We start from the raw sequence: 16,498 nt of genomic DNA on the forward strand, positions 1-16,498 counted from the left end.
AGCGCTGTCACCTCACAGCAAGAAGGTTCTGGGTTCGAGCCCAGTAGCCAACAGGGGCTTTTCTGTGTGGAGTTTGCATGTTCTCCCCGTGTCCGCGTGGGTTTCCTCCGGGTGCTCCGGTTTCCCCCACAGTCCAAAGACATGCAGGTTAGGTTAACTGGTGACTCTAAATTGACCGTAGGTGTGAATGTGAGTGTGAATGGTTGTCTGTGTCTATGTGTCAGCCCTGTGATGACCTGGCGACTTGTCCAGGGTGTACCCTGCCTTTCGCCCGTAGTCAGCTGGGATAGGCTCCAGCTTGCCTGCGACCCTGCACAGGATAAGCGGTTACAGATAATGGATGGATACACAAACACCATGGCCTATGTTTTTATTCCTGTTTATAACAAAATAATTTTCTTCCTCTGGAATTCAATATCCATTTTCTTACAGGATGAATGGATGCACATGTTGGTTCTTTTCTTACTATTCCTTTCATTTTTGCCTTTGCTTTGACCAAATTATTTGGTCTAACAAAGAAGCCTTACAGTAGATATGGGCTAATTGGACATATTTTTTTAAATAAAAAATGGACTATTTTATTTGCTGGGTGATGGATATTCCTAGATATTCCTACATTGTTTGCATGACTGATTTTGCTGCACGTCTCTCTGTTGTGTGTGTCAGATAAGGACGAGTGCTCAAAGGATAACGGCGGATGCCAGCATGAGTGCGTCAACATCATCGGTAGTTATGTTTGCCAGTGTCGCAATGGCTTTATACTGCACGAGAACAAGCATGACTGCAAAGAAGGTACACACACACACACACTTGTTTCTCTTTTCCTGTATTGACATTATTATTGCAGTTAATTAATGCTGTGCCTGCACCTCAACCTAACCCTAACCTTAACCTCAGTAACGAAAAGGAAACTTTTTAGCTCTTTTCTTTTTTTAAAATTTGTCTCATCTCATCTCATTATCTCTAGCCGCTTCATCCTGTTCTACAGGGTCGCAGGCAAGCTGGAGCCTATCCCAGCTGACTACGGGCGAAAGGCGGGGTACACCCTGGACAAGTCGCCAGGTCATCACAGGGCTGACACATAGACACAGACAACCATTCACACTCACATTCACACCTACGCTCAATTTAGAGTCACCAGTTAACCTAACCTGCATGTCTTTGGACTGTGGGGGAAACCGGAGCACCCGGAGGAAACCCACGCGGACAACATGCAAACTCCGCACAGAAAGGCCCTCACCAGCCACGGGGCTCGAACCCGGACCTTCTTGCTGTGAGGCGACAGCGCTAACCACTACACCACCATGCCGTCTTTTAAAATTTGTTTTAAAAAAAAACAAAACACAACAACAGCAATTTCCTTATGGGGAACCGTAGGTGCTAAAGTAGGCAACCGGACTTGCTTGAAATTCTTGAAGCCGTTTCACCTCTCATCCGAAAGGCTTCTTCAGTTCTGTCTGACTAGTGGGGAGTTCCAGGTATTTAGTCAGACAGAACTGAAGAAGCCTTTCGGATGAAAGACTTCAAGAATTTCAAGCAAGTCCGGTTGCCTACTTTAGCACCTACGGTTTACAATGACCTGAGTGACTGAGAACCTTCACAGACATATTCCTTATGGGGACCATCCAAATGTCCCCACAAGGCCAAAATTGTCATATTTTACTATCCTTGTGGGGACATTTGGTCCCCAGTAGTATATCAAAACACACGCGTGTATGCACACACACACACACACACACACACACACACAAAGCATAATTAACAGCAAAGGTTTTTATGTTAAGTGTTCCACTATATTATTGTGTGAGTGTATGAGTCCAGTACTGCCTGAAATGATCCTCCACCTATCTTTGAAACTCCAAGAGTGCAGTTCACTGTCTTTAAAGGGCAGTTTTGACTCACACACAAATGTATGATTCGATTAGTGACTAACATCTCTTTTTTTAACCAGAGGGTGGAGTGACTTCTTTTAATGTGGAGGTTTCAGCCTATTTTTGTTTAAAGACATATGACCGAAACCTTTCCGGTGACTTGACTCAGTTTTCCCGAGGGAGAAACTCGGGTTACGCGAAAGCGGTTTCTCCTGCAGCCATTAGTGTTCCTGAATCTCCCTTAGAGGGAAAAGGCAGATGTGGCTTCAAAGTGAACATGGATTCAGCTTAAAGGGAAGGAGAAACTGCCTCTTCTCTTAAAGGTGCATCTCAGGTGACAGTGAACTAGCACTGACACCTGGGAACTGGGCCAGAGTTCAGAAAACATTCTTTCACTAATTCTCTGCAGAAGAATGTTTTTTTCCACCTGCAGTTAGTGTAGACTCAGGAGTTTTCATGCTATAACACGTTCTCTAAATCTTGTTTGCCTTTTCACCTGTATTTATTTACATGATTCATTACATTCCTCTGTTCTTCTGCACCTTCCTTTTATTCTTTCTCTCTCTCTCTCTCTCTCTCTGATCCTGCAGCGGAGTGTGAGCACAAGATCCACAGCCCCACCGGTACCATAAGTAGCCCCAACTGGCCTGATAAGTACCCCAGCAGGAAGGAGTGTACCTGGGACATCACTGCCACTCCAGGCCATCGCGTCAAAATCGTGAGTGCCTCTGCCTGTAAAAGCATCAGCATAATATGTGCACCAGTGGCGGCTGCTGGTTTTTAAAACAGGGGAAGCCCATTTTACGCATTCATCGTAAAACCTGTAGGCCAGATATCAAAGCATAGAAAGGTGTGCCCCATTAGCATAGTGAACTAGACAACCCTACCTAGTGGCAGAAAGTATTTTTGCTTGTACATTTCATGTTATAGTCTGGCTTGCCAGGCTAGTGCCTCATATCCTTAATCAAAAATATCAAACATCCAAAAATCACTGGCTATTCAACGAAGAGCCTTGAACATCATACCCTGATATGCAACACAGAGTCTTTAACACAACACCCAGCTGTGCAACACATCCTTGAACATCTTCTGCAACACAGTCTGGAAATTCATAACCAGGTAGGCTATGCAACACACAGAACCTTGAATATTATACCCAGGTATAACCTATAACACAGAGCCCACCATTCTCTTAACATTACTGAACAATATACACACTTCAGATTCATGAACATGCAAACTATTTATACACAAATTCTGCCCTCCGCTCCTTTTCCAGAAAATAGTCTGTGACCCTGTCATACCAGCTGGTTGTGCTTTCCAGAGACTTCACCAATTTCTGTTAGCAGCTAGCACTGCAGATCCCAATAAGGCTCAAGCTAGCCTACAACCAGATTGAACTACAAATGAAATAAACGAGTGAATTCACGAATGATCAAACTGATAGAATGGATGAAAGTTAACGGAGCACAACGAGTAATATTTACATTTATTTACAGAGTAATGTACAGAGACATCAATGAGAAGAAACGTTTATATGAAAAGAAATTCGGACAGCACTTTGGCACACGACTACACTTTCTCGACATCCGGTAGGGACTGACTGATCATGCTTCCGTGTTCCTCGCCGACGCCGAAGTACAGAGCCCGCCCTCCTCATGTCTTTCAAACACTACCTCCAATAATCCTTCATCAGCCCGGCTTCTTGTCCCTCCCACTGTCTCGTTTAGTCCCAGAGAAGCCCGGCTTCCCTGGAAGTGACGATTTTGTCGATTTTAACCAATAACAACTAGCCGAAATTGGCTGTTCAGAGCCCTCTCATAGACTGCAACGGATACCCGGCTGCCAGCCATAGAGCCCATTGAAATAAGAAAGGTTACATCCAGTGTTGCCAGATTGGGCGGTTTTAAGTGGATTTTGGCGGGTTTTGAACATATTTTGGCTGGAAAACGTCAGCAGTATCTGGCAACGCTGGTTACAGCCTGGCAGCAAAGGTGATTCTCATAGCGAACTGCAAGTTCGTCAGACATCACTCAAATAAGTTACAGGATAGTTATGAATGTAAATACAATCTTGGGCATATATTATGTTATGCAAGTTATTGTTTTAATGAGAATTCAACGTCGTAGGTGCCACAGTTTGGGGAGAGAATTTTAGGGGAAGCTCGGCTTCCCTTGTTGTCTCTGAGAAATCGCCCCTGATGTGCACACTGTAATCCTACTTGGTGAGCGATTTGTTAAACATACTTAGACCACGGTGCTGTTGAATGCTCCATTCTGAGTGCCCAGAAGGTGTTGATTAATTAAATAATATTGGCTGGCTTTGAGTGGTATATCAGATATATTCCATTCAGCTTCGCATGATATTGAACGAGTCGAAGACGAGTAGCTGAATGGAATATATATAAATGAAAGTCTTCCGGATTTACCCGGAAATCCGGATATTTGACAAAACTCTTGAAAATCTCCGGTTTTCCGAATGGAGAAATTTATTTTTCGGATTTTTTGCGTTCCTAGATGCGGCGTAATACTTCGCATCGTCCTTGCATGGGTGCGGTCCTTAAATAGCCCAACCATAGTTCATTGATTAAAGACAGGTGTTCTTTGTTAACGGCGCGCCTTCAGGTGCACGAGCTAAGGCGCGCAGGACTGACACCGTTCTGCGCAACACAATCGCACCAGAAAGCGTGTTCAAGCTGCCAGTGTAGCTACAGTATTTTTAGTTGCGAATTACAAGTATTTCCTCGTGTTAGTAATTCGCCATGTCAAAACAAGCAAAACTTTCCTCCTCCTTTCGACGTGAAGAGAGGTAAGCAATTTATTATAGATTTTTTTCCATCAAAGTTGCATTTTGTGGCATCGAAGCCAAGTTTTAGTGCCATTTCTGGAACACAACATCAAGAAAACGTGGAAGAAACAGCAGTAATGGAAGAGCCGGTTTCTAAGCTGCCTAAAACTAGCAATGGGAATTATTTTTTGTTACATACTGTACTCAGGCTGCCAGTCAGTGTGTGACACACACACACCCCCTGAAAAATCCTAGCTACGGCCCTGATTTACATGAGAAATTTGGTATTCATTGGTGTGTTTAAATTTACAGACAATACGAACTAATGTAAACAATTGGCTTCAACTCGCATAAACATGAATTGGAAATGTTTTGTTCACTTTAGCTTCTGCAAACGCACAACTCGACTAAAAGATTGATAAACGAGGCTCAATGTCCCCAACATTGAAACCTGAAAGCTTTAGAAACTCTAACAGACCTTTACTTTTTAACAGGACTGTTTTGGGATTTTGCTGAGTTTACCTTCAACTGTCTGATTTTTTTCAAAGTAATGAACTGTGTAGCAGGAAAATCACTGCGTTTTCTAAACGCACTCCTGAAAATTACTCATTAACTCGGGGAATTAAATTAGATATTTTTGACATGTTAATTATTAATGTGCATGAAAGAAAAAGGCTTAAAAGTTATAACTTGTTTTAGTGAAAGTAAGTACTAAAATGCACTAGAATGCAGGGGTTTGCGTGTTATGTTATTAAAGTTTTTTCAGGGGATGTTGCCCCCCGCCATCTTCGTTTGACTTTCAAAAGTTCAGGATTTTTTTCTTTGTTCCACTTTCATCTCTAAATATATATGATATACCACGGAAAAAAGCCATTATTATTATTATTATATATACACACTCTCTTTTCTGGGCGGCACGGTGGTGTAGTGGTTAGCGCTGTCGCCTCACAGCAAGAAGGTCCGGGTTCGAGCCCCGTGGCCGTCGAAGGCCTTTCTGTGCGGAGTTTGCATGTTCTCCCCGTGACCGCGTGGGTTTCCTCCGGGTGCTCCGGTTTCCCCCACAGTCCAAAGACATGCAGGTTAGGTTAACTGGTGACTCTAAATTGACCGTAGGTGTGAATGTGAGTGTGAATGGTTGTCTGTGTCTATGTGTCAGCCCTGTGATGACCTGGCGACTTGTCCAGGGTGTACCCCGCCTTTCGCCCGTAGTCAGCTGGGATAGGCTCCAGCTTGTCTGCGACCCTGTAGAAGGGTAAAGCGGCTAGAGATAATGAGATGAATGAGACTCTCTTTTCTGTTTTTTTGCTTCTCTCTTGTAAATATGTGTGAAGAATACCTAATGAACTTTTGGTAGCCTTTCGGGTTTTCAACGCGTCTTTCTCTTTCCCGGCGAACAAAGAAATGCTTCTGCGCACGCGCAGCAGAAAACTCTCTCATTGAATATTCGCATCAGCTCCGACATGTGACATCATGTTGTCTTGACAACCATGCAATATCGTAAACCGTATTCATCGCTCATTCTCCACTGGGTAGAGTGACGTACTGTAATACACGTAGGATACGCGATATGCTAACAATATCGCATGCTATCAAACCGAATGAATGAAACCCGCTAGAAGGGAACAGAACACGTTTTTATTCCATCAAAAAAGTGTCCTGTATGTACAATAATTTTCTATAACAGCAGCTCAGGCAGTAGTAATATTAATGCACTCTTTCGATCTCATTATCATTTCTGTTGTAAGCTCGTACACTGGGACGTGTATGGTGGACATCTTACATAAACAGATTAAAAAACATGTAATTGTTGATATGAAGAGATGCTTACTGAGCGTTTATGGAAGGAGTCTCCAGTGTCAGTCCTTTGTACCAGTCAGAGTAAAGCTGTTCCTTAGAGTTTTCAGGACAAAGTCTTCAGGTCAGAGTTTTTTTTTTTTCTTCTCTGTATTATCAACTTTAAGAGAGAAAAAGAGAAGCCGGTTTCACAGACGGTCCACCTACAACCAGATAAAAAGTATGGCATGTCATTCTTTAATTGTTAAATTATAGCAGGAGTAAAACACACCACCTTGTTACTCCCAAGTGTTTTATTTCTTACATAACCTGCTCTTGCTAAATTATCATATCAGTATTAGCATAACACACACAGACTCTTTTTGTCTTCATGTCAAACTGTCTCACACACTTATACGCACCTTCGGGCATTAATTACTGTCAGGCATGCAAAAACACATCCCTCACACACACACGCCCGCGCGCACACATACTGTATATCTTATATGATATGCACACATATGCGTTATTCCCATATCTTATCATATCATATATTCATGCCCTGTCCCATGCCTCAAACATATAAATCATCACTGAAGTGAATCTATTAACTTCATAAATCACACACTCCCAGAGCAGCTGCTTCATCTGGAAGCTCTTCTGAAATATATTTTATGATTTTAGTACATTTGTGTGTCTACGCAGGAAATCCCTCTTGGCCAGGGGGGTCGGCGCAGGCATTTTAACAGGTCCATGTGATCAAAGAGAGCTGTCAGGAGAGGCCTGGTTGCATGTGTTAAGTGACTTTTAATGTCTCAGGAAACAGAGATACACACGGGAATGAACGATGAGAAGCCAGGTCATGGGGCTACAGTCTGTGAAATGTTCAGAAGGGGATTTATGTATACATGTAGACTCGCAGATCAGTTTCTTAATTCCAAAATCCTTTCAGAATTTATTTCTTAATAGAGACATTATTTGCCAACGCACAAAGATAATATCACTTAATAACCTTTGATTAGACTGCTTCGTAGATTTGTGGCTTGCTAAGAAGGAAGGGAGTGTACAACCCCGATTCCAAAAAAGTTGGGACAAAGTACAAATTGTAAATAAAAACGGAATGCAGTAATTTCCAAATCTCAAAAACTGATATTGTATTCACAATAGAACATAGAACACATATCAAATGTCAAAAGTGAGACATTTTGAAATTTCATGTCAAATATTGGCTCATTTGAAATTTCTTGACAGCAACACATCTCAAAAAAGTTGGGATGGGGCAATAAGAGGCTGGAAAAGTTAAAGGTACAAAAAAGGAACAGCTGGAGGACCAAACTACAACTCATTAGGTCAATTGGCAATAGGTCATTAACATGACTGGGTATAAAAAGAGCATCTTGGAGTGGCAGCGGCTCTCAGAAGTAAAGATGGGAAGAGGATCACCAATCCCCCTAATTCTGCACCGACAAATAGTGGAGCAATATCAGAAAGGAGTTCGACAGTGTAAAATTGCAAAGAGTTTGAACATATCATCATCTACAGTGCATAATATCATCAAAAGATTCAGAGAATCTGGAAGAATCTCTGTGCGTAAGGGTCAAGGCCGGAAAACCATACTGGGTGCCCGTGATCTTCAGGCCCTTAGACGGCACTGCATCACATACAGGCATGCTTCTGTATTGGAAATCACAAAATGGGCTCAGGAATATTTCCAGAGAACATTATCTGTGAACACAATTCACCGTGCCATCCGCCGTTGCCAGCTAAAACTCTATAGTTCAAAGAAGAAGCCGTATCTAAACATGATCCAGAAACGCAGACGTCTTCTTTGGGCCAAGGCTCATTTAAAATGGACTGTGGCAAAGTGGAAAACTGTTCTGTGGTCAGACGAATCAAAATTTGAAGTTCTTTATGGAAATCAGGGACGCCGTGTCATTCGGACTAAAGAGGAGAAGGACGACCCGAGTTGTTATCAGCGCTCAGTTCAGAAGCCTGCATCTCTGATGGTATGGGGTTGCATTAGTGCGTGTGGCATGGGCAGCTTACACATCTGGAAAGACACCATCAATGCTGAAAGGTATATCCAGGTTCTAGAGCAACATATGCTCCCATCCAGACGACGTCTCTTTCAGGGAAGACCTTGCATTTTCCAACATGACAATGCCAAACCACATACTGCATCAATTACAGCATCATGGCTGCGTAGAAGAAGGGTCCGGGTACTGAACTGGCCAGCCTGCAGTCCAGATCTTTCACCCATAGAAAACATTTGGCGCATCCTAAAACGGAAGATACAACAAAAAAGACCTAAGACAGTTGAGCAACTAGAATCCTACATTAGACAAGAATGGGTTAACATTCCTATCCCTAAACTTGAGCAACTTGTCTCCTCAGTCCCCAGACGTTTACAGACTGTTGTAAAGAGAAAAGGGGATGTCTCACAGTGGTAAACATGGCCTTGTCCCAACTTTTTTAAGATGTGGTGTTGTCATGAAATTTAAAATCACCTAATTTTTCTCTTTAAATGATACATTTTCTCAGTTTAAACATTTGATATGTCATCTGTGTTCTCTTCTGAATAAAATATGGAATTTTGAAACTTCCACATCATTGCATTCCGTTTTTATTTACAATTTGTACTTTGTCCCAACTTTTTTGGAATCGGGGTTGTAGATGGAGAGGGAGATACTAATTATAACAGGCAAAGGAGAAGAAACAGATCAGAAGGCTTCCTTCCAGATTTTGGACATAACGGCGACTGATGGTTCACTGACGTCTTTTCTTCATCCTCCTCTGTCTTCTGCAGTCGTTTAACGAGTTTGAGATTGAGCAGCACCAGGAATGCGCGTACGATCACCTTGAGGCCTTCGACGGTGACTCGGACAAGGCGCCCATTTTGAGTCGGCTCTGTGGTAGCAAGCTTCCAGAGCCCCTCGTCTCCACGAGCAACAGGATTTACCTCCGCTTCATCTCCGACGCGTCAGTGCAGCGCAAGGGCTTCCACGCTACACACTCCACAGGTCAGTCCATGTGTGCGTGCTACAGTTTTTGGCTATTATTATATGTCTGTTATTATTTCACTGTAGGATTTATTAGGACATTTAGACAGAGAAGATACCACTTGCAGGACCAGCATAATGCTTCAAGATTACCAACAGAGCGCCGATTACAGGAATCCATGTTTTTGTGACTGCATAGTTATTTAAACATCCTGATTCAATAGCTTTCAGTCATTTCAACTTATAAAACAAAGATGTATGACGTTCAGATATCCAGGTTATTAAATTATTCGAGTTAACTGTAAGTTAAGGTAACTGAACTCTTCCAAGGGGCTTTAACAGATTAACAGACTTTATGTCCAGCAGTGCTCTCTATTGGCCAAAGTAGTACATGTCATACATAAAACTAGTGTTTGGTTAATGTGTGTAATGGATAAAATTGAGATCAACCAGGAATTTTTTCATCACATAAAAATGAAATGAAACAACAATCAATATCAAATGAAGATTGCTTGACATTTTATTTAGCAATATTTAAATATTATGTCTTGTCCTATTCGTCTTCTTCTGGCTGCTCCCGATTAGGGGTCGCCACAGCGGATCTTTCGTCTCCATTGCTCCCTGTCTTCCGCATCCTTCTCTACCACACCTGCCACTTTCATGTCCTCTCTCACCACATCCATGTACAGTGCCTTGCAAAAGTATTCATACCCCTTGAACTTTTTCACATTTTTCCACCTTACAACCACAAACTTAAATTTTTTTTTTTAATTGAGATTTTATGTGATAGACCAACACAGAGTAGCACATAATTATGAAGTGAAACGAAAATGATAAATGGTCTTCAAAATTTTAAACAAATAAAAATCTGAAAAATGTGGTGTGCATTAGTATTCAGCCCCCTGTACTCTGATACCTCTAAATACAACCCAGTGCAATCAACTGCCTTCAGAAGTCATCTAATTAGTTAATAGAGTCCTACTGTGTGTAATTTACTCTCAGCATAAATACACTTGTTCTGTGAAGGTCTCAGTGGTTTGTTAGAGAACACTGAAGAACAAACAGCATCATGAAGACCAAAGAACTCACCAGACAGGTCAGGGATAAAGTTCTGGAGAAGTTTAAAGCAGGGTTAGGTTATAAAAAAATATCCCAAGCTCTGAACATCTCAAGAAGCACTGTTCAATCCATCATTCAAAAATGGAAAAAGAATGGCACAACTGCAAACCTACCAAGACATGGCCGTCCACCTAAACTGACAGAGCGAGCAAGGAGAGCACTGGTCAGAGAAGCAGCCAAGAGGCCCATGATCACTCTGGAGGAGCTGCAGAAATCCACAGCTCAGGTGGGAGAATCTGTGCACAGGACAACTATAAGTCGTACACGCCACAAATCTGGCCTTTTTGGAAGAGTGGCAAGAAGAAAGCCATTGTTGAAAGACAGGCATAAGAAGCCATGTAGGGGACACAGCAAACATGTGGAAGAAGGTGCTTTGGTCAGATGAGACCAAAGTTGAACTTTTTGGCCTAAATGCAAAGCGCTATGTATGGCGGAAAACTAACACTGCTCATCACCCTGCACACACCATCCCCACTGTGAAGCATGGTGGTGGCAGCATCATGCTATGGGGATGCTTTTCTTCAGCAGGGACAGGGAAGCTGGTCAGAGTTGATGGGAAGATGGATGGAGCTAAATACAGGGCAATCCTGGAAGAAAACCTGTTGGAGGCTGCAAAAGACTTGAGACTGGGAAGGAGATTCACCTTCCAGCAAGACAATGACCCTAAACATACAGCCAGAGCTACAATGGAATGGTTTAGATCAAAGAATATTAATGTGTTAGAATGGCCCAGTCAAAGTCCAGAGCATCTGTGGCAAGACTTGAAAATTGCTGTTCACAGATGCTCTTCATCCAATCTGGCTGAGCTTGAGCTATTTTGCAAAGAAGAATGGGCAAAAATTTCAGTGTCTAGATGTGCAAAGCTGGTAGAGACATACCACAAAAGACCTGCAGCTGTAATTGCAGCAAAAGGTGGCTCTACAAAGTATTGACGCAGGGGGGCCGAATACTAATGCACATCACATTTTTCAGATTTTTATTTGTTTAAAGTTTTGAAGACCATTTATCATTTTCGTTTCACTTCACAATTACTGTATGTGCTACTCTGTGTTGGTCTATCACATAAAATCTCAATAAAAAACTTTTAAGTTCGTGGTTGTAAGGTGGAAAAATGTGAAAAAGTTCAAGGGGTATGAATACTTTTTCAAGGCACTGTATCTCCTCTTTGGCCTTCCTCGTTTTCGTTTGCCTGGCAGCTCCATCCTCAACATTCTCCTTCTAACATGCTCTGCATCTCTTCTCAGGATGTGCCCATACCATCTCAGTCTCATCTCTCTTAGCTTCATTCCCAAGCTCTCCACATGTGCTGTCCCTCTGATGTGCTCGTTCCTGTCCAACCTCCCATCGCAAACCTTAACATCCTCAACTCCGCCACCTCCAACTTTGCCTCCTGTCTCTTTAAGGGTACGGTCTCCAATCCGTACATCACAGCTGGTCTCACTGCTGTCTTATACATCTTACCTTTCACTTTTGCTGGGACTTTCCGATCACAAATGACTCCCGAAATCCTTCTCCAACTGCTCCAGCCTGCCTGCGCTCTCTTTCTCACCTCACTATCGCAGCCCCCATTTTCCTGCACAGTTGACCCCGGGTACTTGAATTCACCAGCTTTCTTTACGTCTACTCCTTGCATCTTCATTACACTCTCATCCGCATTCTCATTGATGCACATGTATTCTGTTTTGCTACTGCTCACCTTCATTCCTCTTCGTTCCAAAGCATACCTCCATCTCTCCAAACCCAACTCAACCTCCTTTCTACTTTCACCACATATCACAATATCATCCGCAAACATCATGTTCCATGGTGACACTTGCCTCACTTCGTCCGTCAAGCTATCCATCACTATGGCAAACAAGAAAGGACTCAAAGCAGATCCTTGGTGGAGTCCCACCTTCACCTTGAACCATTCAGTCGTTCCAACTGCACACCTCACTGCCGTTTCACTGTTCTCATACATGTCTTGCACCACTCTAATATACTTCTCATTCACTCCACTCTTTCTCATACAATACCATAACTCATCTCTCGGCACTCTATCGTATGCCTTCTCCAGGTCTACAAACACACAATGTAGCTTTCTCTGGCCTTCCCTGTACTTCTCCATTAACATTCTTAAAGCAAAAATTGCGTCCGACGTGCTCTTCCTTGGCATAAACCTGTACCGTCTTGTCCTATTATTAAATGTGAAAAAAAAAAAACCTAAAAAAGTATATGATTCTGAGCAAAAACATTTACACTACCGTTCAAAAGTTTGGGGTCACCCAGACAATTTTGTGTTTTCCATGAAAAGTCACACTTTTATTTACCACCATAAGTTGTAAAATGAATAGAAAATATAGTCAAGACATTTTTCTGGCCATTTTGAGCATTTAATCGACCCCACAAATGTGACGCTCCAGAAACTCAATCTGCTCAAAGGAAGGTCAGTTTTATAGCTTCTCTAAAGAGCTCAACTGTTTTCAGCTGTGCTAACATGATTGTACAAGGGTTTTCTAATCATCCATTAGCCTTCTGAGGCAATGAGCAAACACATTGTACCATTAGAACACTGGAGTGAGAGTTGCTGGAAATGGGCCTCTATACACCTATGGAGATATTGCACCAAAAACCAGACATTTGCAGCTAGAATAGTCATTTACCACATTAGCAATGTATAGAGTGGATTTCTGATTAGTTTAAAGTGATCTTGAAAAGAACAGTGCTTTTCTTTCAAAAATAAGGACATTTCAAAGTGACCGGTAGTGTATATTACAGAGAATTAATAAGTTAAATAGTCATTAACGTGAAATAGTTGTCTAAAATGACTGATTTTTGACTTTCATAAACTGAGATGCACTAAATATCGTAATTACGTTGGTCCTGCCATTGTCAGGTATAGAAATGAATAGAATATGAAACTTCAGTAATAAATAACAATATCATATTCTGTGTCCACGTGTGCAGAGTGTGGAGGCAGGCTGAGGGCCGAGGCGAGGCACAAGAACCTGTACTCTCACGCACAGTTCGGAGATAATAACTATCCGGGCCACACAGACTGCGAGTGGCTAATCACAGCCGAGGCCGGTTACAGCATTGAGCTCACCTTCACCACCTTTGAGCTGGAGGAAGAAGCAGAGTGTGGGTATGACTACATCGAGCTTTACGATGGGCATGATACGTCAGCTCACAAACTGGGACGCTTCTGTGGTTCAGGGGTGAGGACCTAAGCAGCGCGCATGACGAACATATTTATTGATGAACTCAGTATTGATGTTAATTCTCAGTACTGCACAAATAGGCTTTTCACGTTTGTATTTTATTGCTGTTATATACTAAAACTGTTGTCTGTCTCTCCTTCTGTCTCTCTCTAGCCTCGTGAGGAACTGTATTCCGCCAGCGACACCATGATGATTCGCTTCCACAGCGACGACACCATCAGTAAGAAAGGATTTCATATCCGTTACACCAGCACCAAGTTCCAGGAGGAGTTACACATGCACAAGTAACACACACACACACTCAAACACACACACACACACACACACACACACACCGAATGCCTCCAGGACACTGAGTTCGGCACACAAACACTCGAGAGTAAAGTTACTCAAAGGCACTGGACTTGCCTCCATGTATCAGCCACTAGGAGCGAGCCGCTCATCAGACTCCTTGCTCCAATCCCTAAAATCGAGGCAAGCTCCGCCCGTTTTCCAACAGATTGACGCTCGATGGGACCGTAGCGGGCAGCCCTTTTCAAACTCCTGTCTATACTATTCACACAAAACACACAATAATATTCAAAAAAACTGAAAAGCTTCTCTTCAGGAGACAAGCTTATTGTAGATGATGCTGCACATGAAAAGAGACAAAGTCTTAAAACGAGTAGGCCATTTTCAAGCCTGTGGATTTAAAAAAAAAACCAAAACCTGTTGTTGTGTTATGTGTCATAATTTTACAAGCTAAGGACGAAATGCGAAGTCTGATTCTGAGCAACTAAGCTGCTGTCGCCACACTGTAAGTTAAAATGTGTGTGCACTCGTCTGCATGTTTTCATTTCGGTGCGTGTACATGCCTGTGGGATTTTTCTTTAAAAAAAAAAAAAGAGAGAAAAGAAATCAAAAAGAATTCTTTAATGTTATGACGTCTGTGGCTGTTTACATGCAATGATATCTAATTTATATATGAATATAAGGAAGTATGCAGAGATAAAGAGCAACCTTAGAATCCGACTCTCATTACTTCGACGGATGAAATCATGTTTTTCAGTGTCAACAGGCTTGTAAGGTCTACCATATTTTCAACGTCATTTCATTCTGATTAAGAGCATAGAGCTCGCATATATAGTGTTTTTTTTTTTCTCCCAGTCCGTGAAACCCGTACATGAACTTTGTCTTGTTTGTTTATGAGGGTGTACACAATGAGTGTTTTTCTTACAAAAGCTGTAAAGCAGAAGTGAAGCCTTGTATGAAGTGAGTGTTACTGTACAGCGATTGAAAACTCCCAGAATCCTGTGCGCTTAACATGCACTTAGCACAGAGGATGAGGAAGAGAGACTCTGTCCCGCTGTGCGCCGAACTCTTCATGCTCTCCAAGCTAACTAACTTTTCCAGTGTTGTTGGAGGCAACTGGACTAGAATCAACTCAGTCACAAGGAGTCGATTCAGTCTCAGAGTCGATTCAGTCCCACGGAGTTGACTCAGTCACAGGGAAACTTTCCTGGGACGATCACTGAGACACATTTTTCCTGGAACTCGTATTCTTTTTGAGATTTATTCTCCTCAAAACACACACGAGGCAAGCGGACGGCGAGGCGAACGCTGTGGAAGGGAAATCCTAATGGTGCTACTCAGAGCTTCAGAACTACAGATCCTGTGATGCAATGATCCAGACACTCGGTGTGCACTGTTCATGATTTACAGGCAGCGCTAAAGGAACGCTGTGACATTAGCACACTCACATCATTGACAGCACGTCTATTGTGGACGAGCAACTATGGCCTTAGAACCAAAATGTATATTATTGCACATGTGGATGTTTATGTAGATAATGTTTGTTGTGTCAATGTTTTTTTTTAATTATTAATGTATTTTATTTGATATTGAATTTAATGAACTTGAACAATCATCCTTAAAAAAACAAAGTCTGACCGAAAGTTTTTCCTTTCTCTCCAAATTCCAGTACAGATTTACACACACACACACACACACACACACACGATTTTAAAATGTTTGGTTTGTAACAAGACACAATGGGTCCCATTTATCAATCTTTTAGGAAAATTGTGTTTCCAGATCAAAGTTTCAGTCACGCAGTTTCACTTTATACTCATGCACATACACTCGCCGGCCACTTTAATAGGAACTTGTTGATTCTAAGATAGGGCGGCACGGTGGTGTAGTGGTTAGCGCTGTCACCTTGCAGTAAGAAGGTCCGGGTTCGAGCCCCGTGGCCGGCGAGGGCCTTTCTGTGTGGAGTTTGCATGTTCTCCCCGTGTCCGCGTGGGTTTCCTCCGGGTGCTCCGGTTTCCCCCACAGTCCAAAGACATGCAGGTTAGGTTAACTGGTGACTCTAAATTGACCGTAGGTGTGAATGTGAGTGTGAATGGTTGTCTGTGTCTATTGGCCCTTTTCCACTACCCTTTTTCAGCTCGCTTCAGCTCACTTCAGCCCGACACGGCTTGTGTTTCGACTACCTCAGAACAGCACGACTCAGCTCGCTTCAGCCCTGCTTAGCACCCAAAACTCGCACGGTTTTGGAGTGGGGCTGAAGCAAGCCAAACCGAGCTGAGTGAGGCTGGGGGCGTGAGCAGACACTCCCCTGTGCACTGACTGGTGAGGAGGAGTGTCCTCACATGCCCACACACGCCCCGCGAGCACGCTGGGATCTGTAAACACCGTAAACCTGGAAGAAGAAGAATTACGAGAATTTCTGAAGCCTTATGCGCCTCGCCTCATCTATACGCTCTTG

At 42.7% G+C, this 16,498-nt stretch overlaps 1 protein-coding gene across 2 annotated transcripts in view; it reads left to right on the forward strand.

Annotated features, from left to right (window-relative positions):
* The window catches only part of tll1 (tolloid-like 1), a 90,241-nt gene extending 74,228 nt beyond the window's left edge, over positions 1–16,013 (forward strand). For both annotated transcript variants that reach the window (XM_060916581.1, XM_060916580.1), the window contains 5 exons: positions 667–792; positions 2,462–2,589; positions 9,238–9,451; positions 13,496–13,746; positions 13,903–16,013. In XM_060916581.1, the coding sequence (XP_060772564.1) occupies positions 667–792; positions 2,462–2,589; positions 9,238–9,451; positions 13,496–13,746; positions 13,903–14,037 (854 nt within the window). In that variant the 3' untranslated portion in view covers positions 14,038–16,013. The remainder of the gene's footprint in view (positions 1–666; positions 793–2,461; positions 2,590–9,237; positions 9,452–13,495; positions 13,747–13,902) is intronic.
* Positions 16,014–16,498: the final 485 nt, after the last annotated feature.

Source organism: Neoarius graeffei, chromosome 3 (assembly GCF_027579695.1).
Source record: "Neoarius graeffei isolate fNeoGra1 chromosome 3, fNeoGra1.pri, whole genome shotgun sequence".
NCBI classification, from domain to species: Eukaryota; Metazoa; Chordata; class Actinopteri; order Siluriformes; family Ariidae; genus Neoarius; species Neoarius graeffei.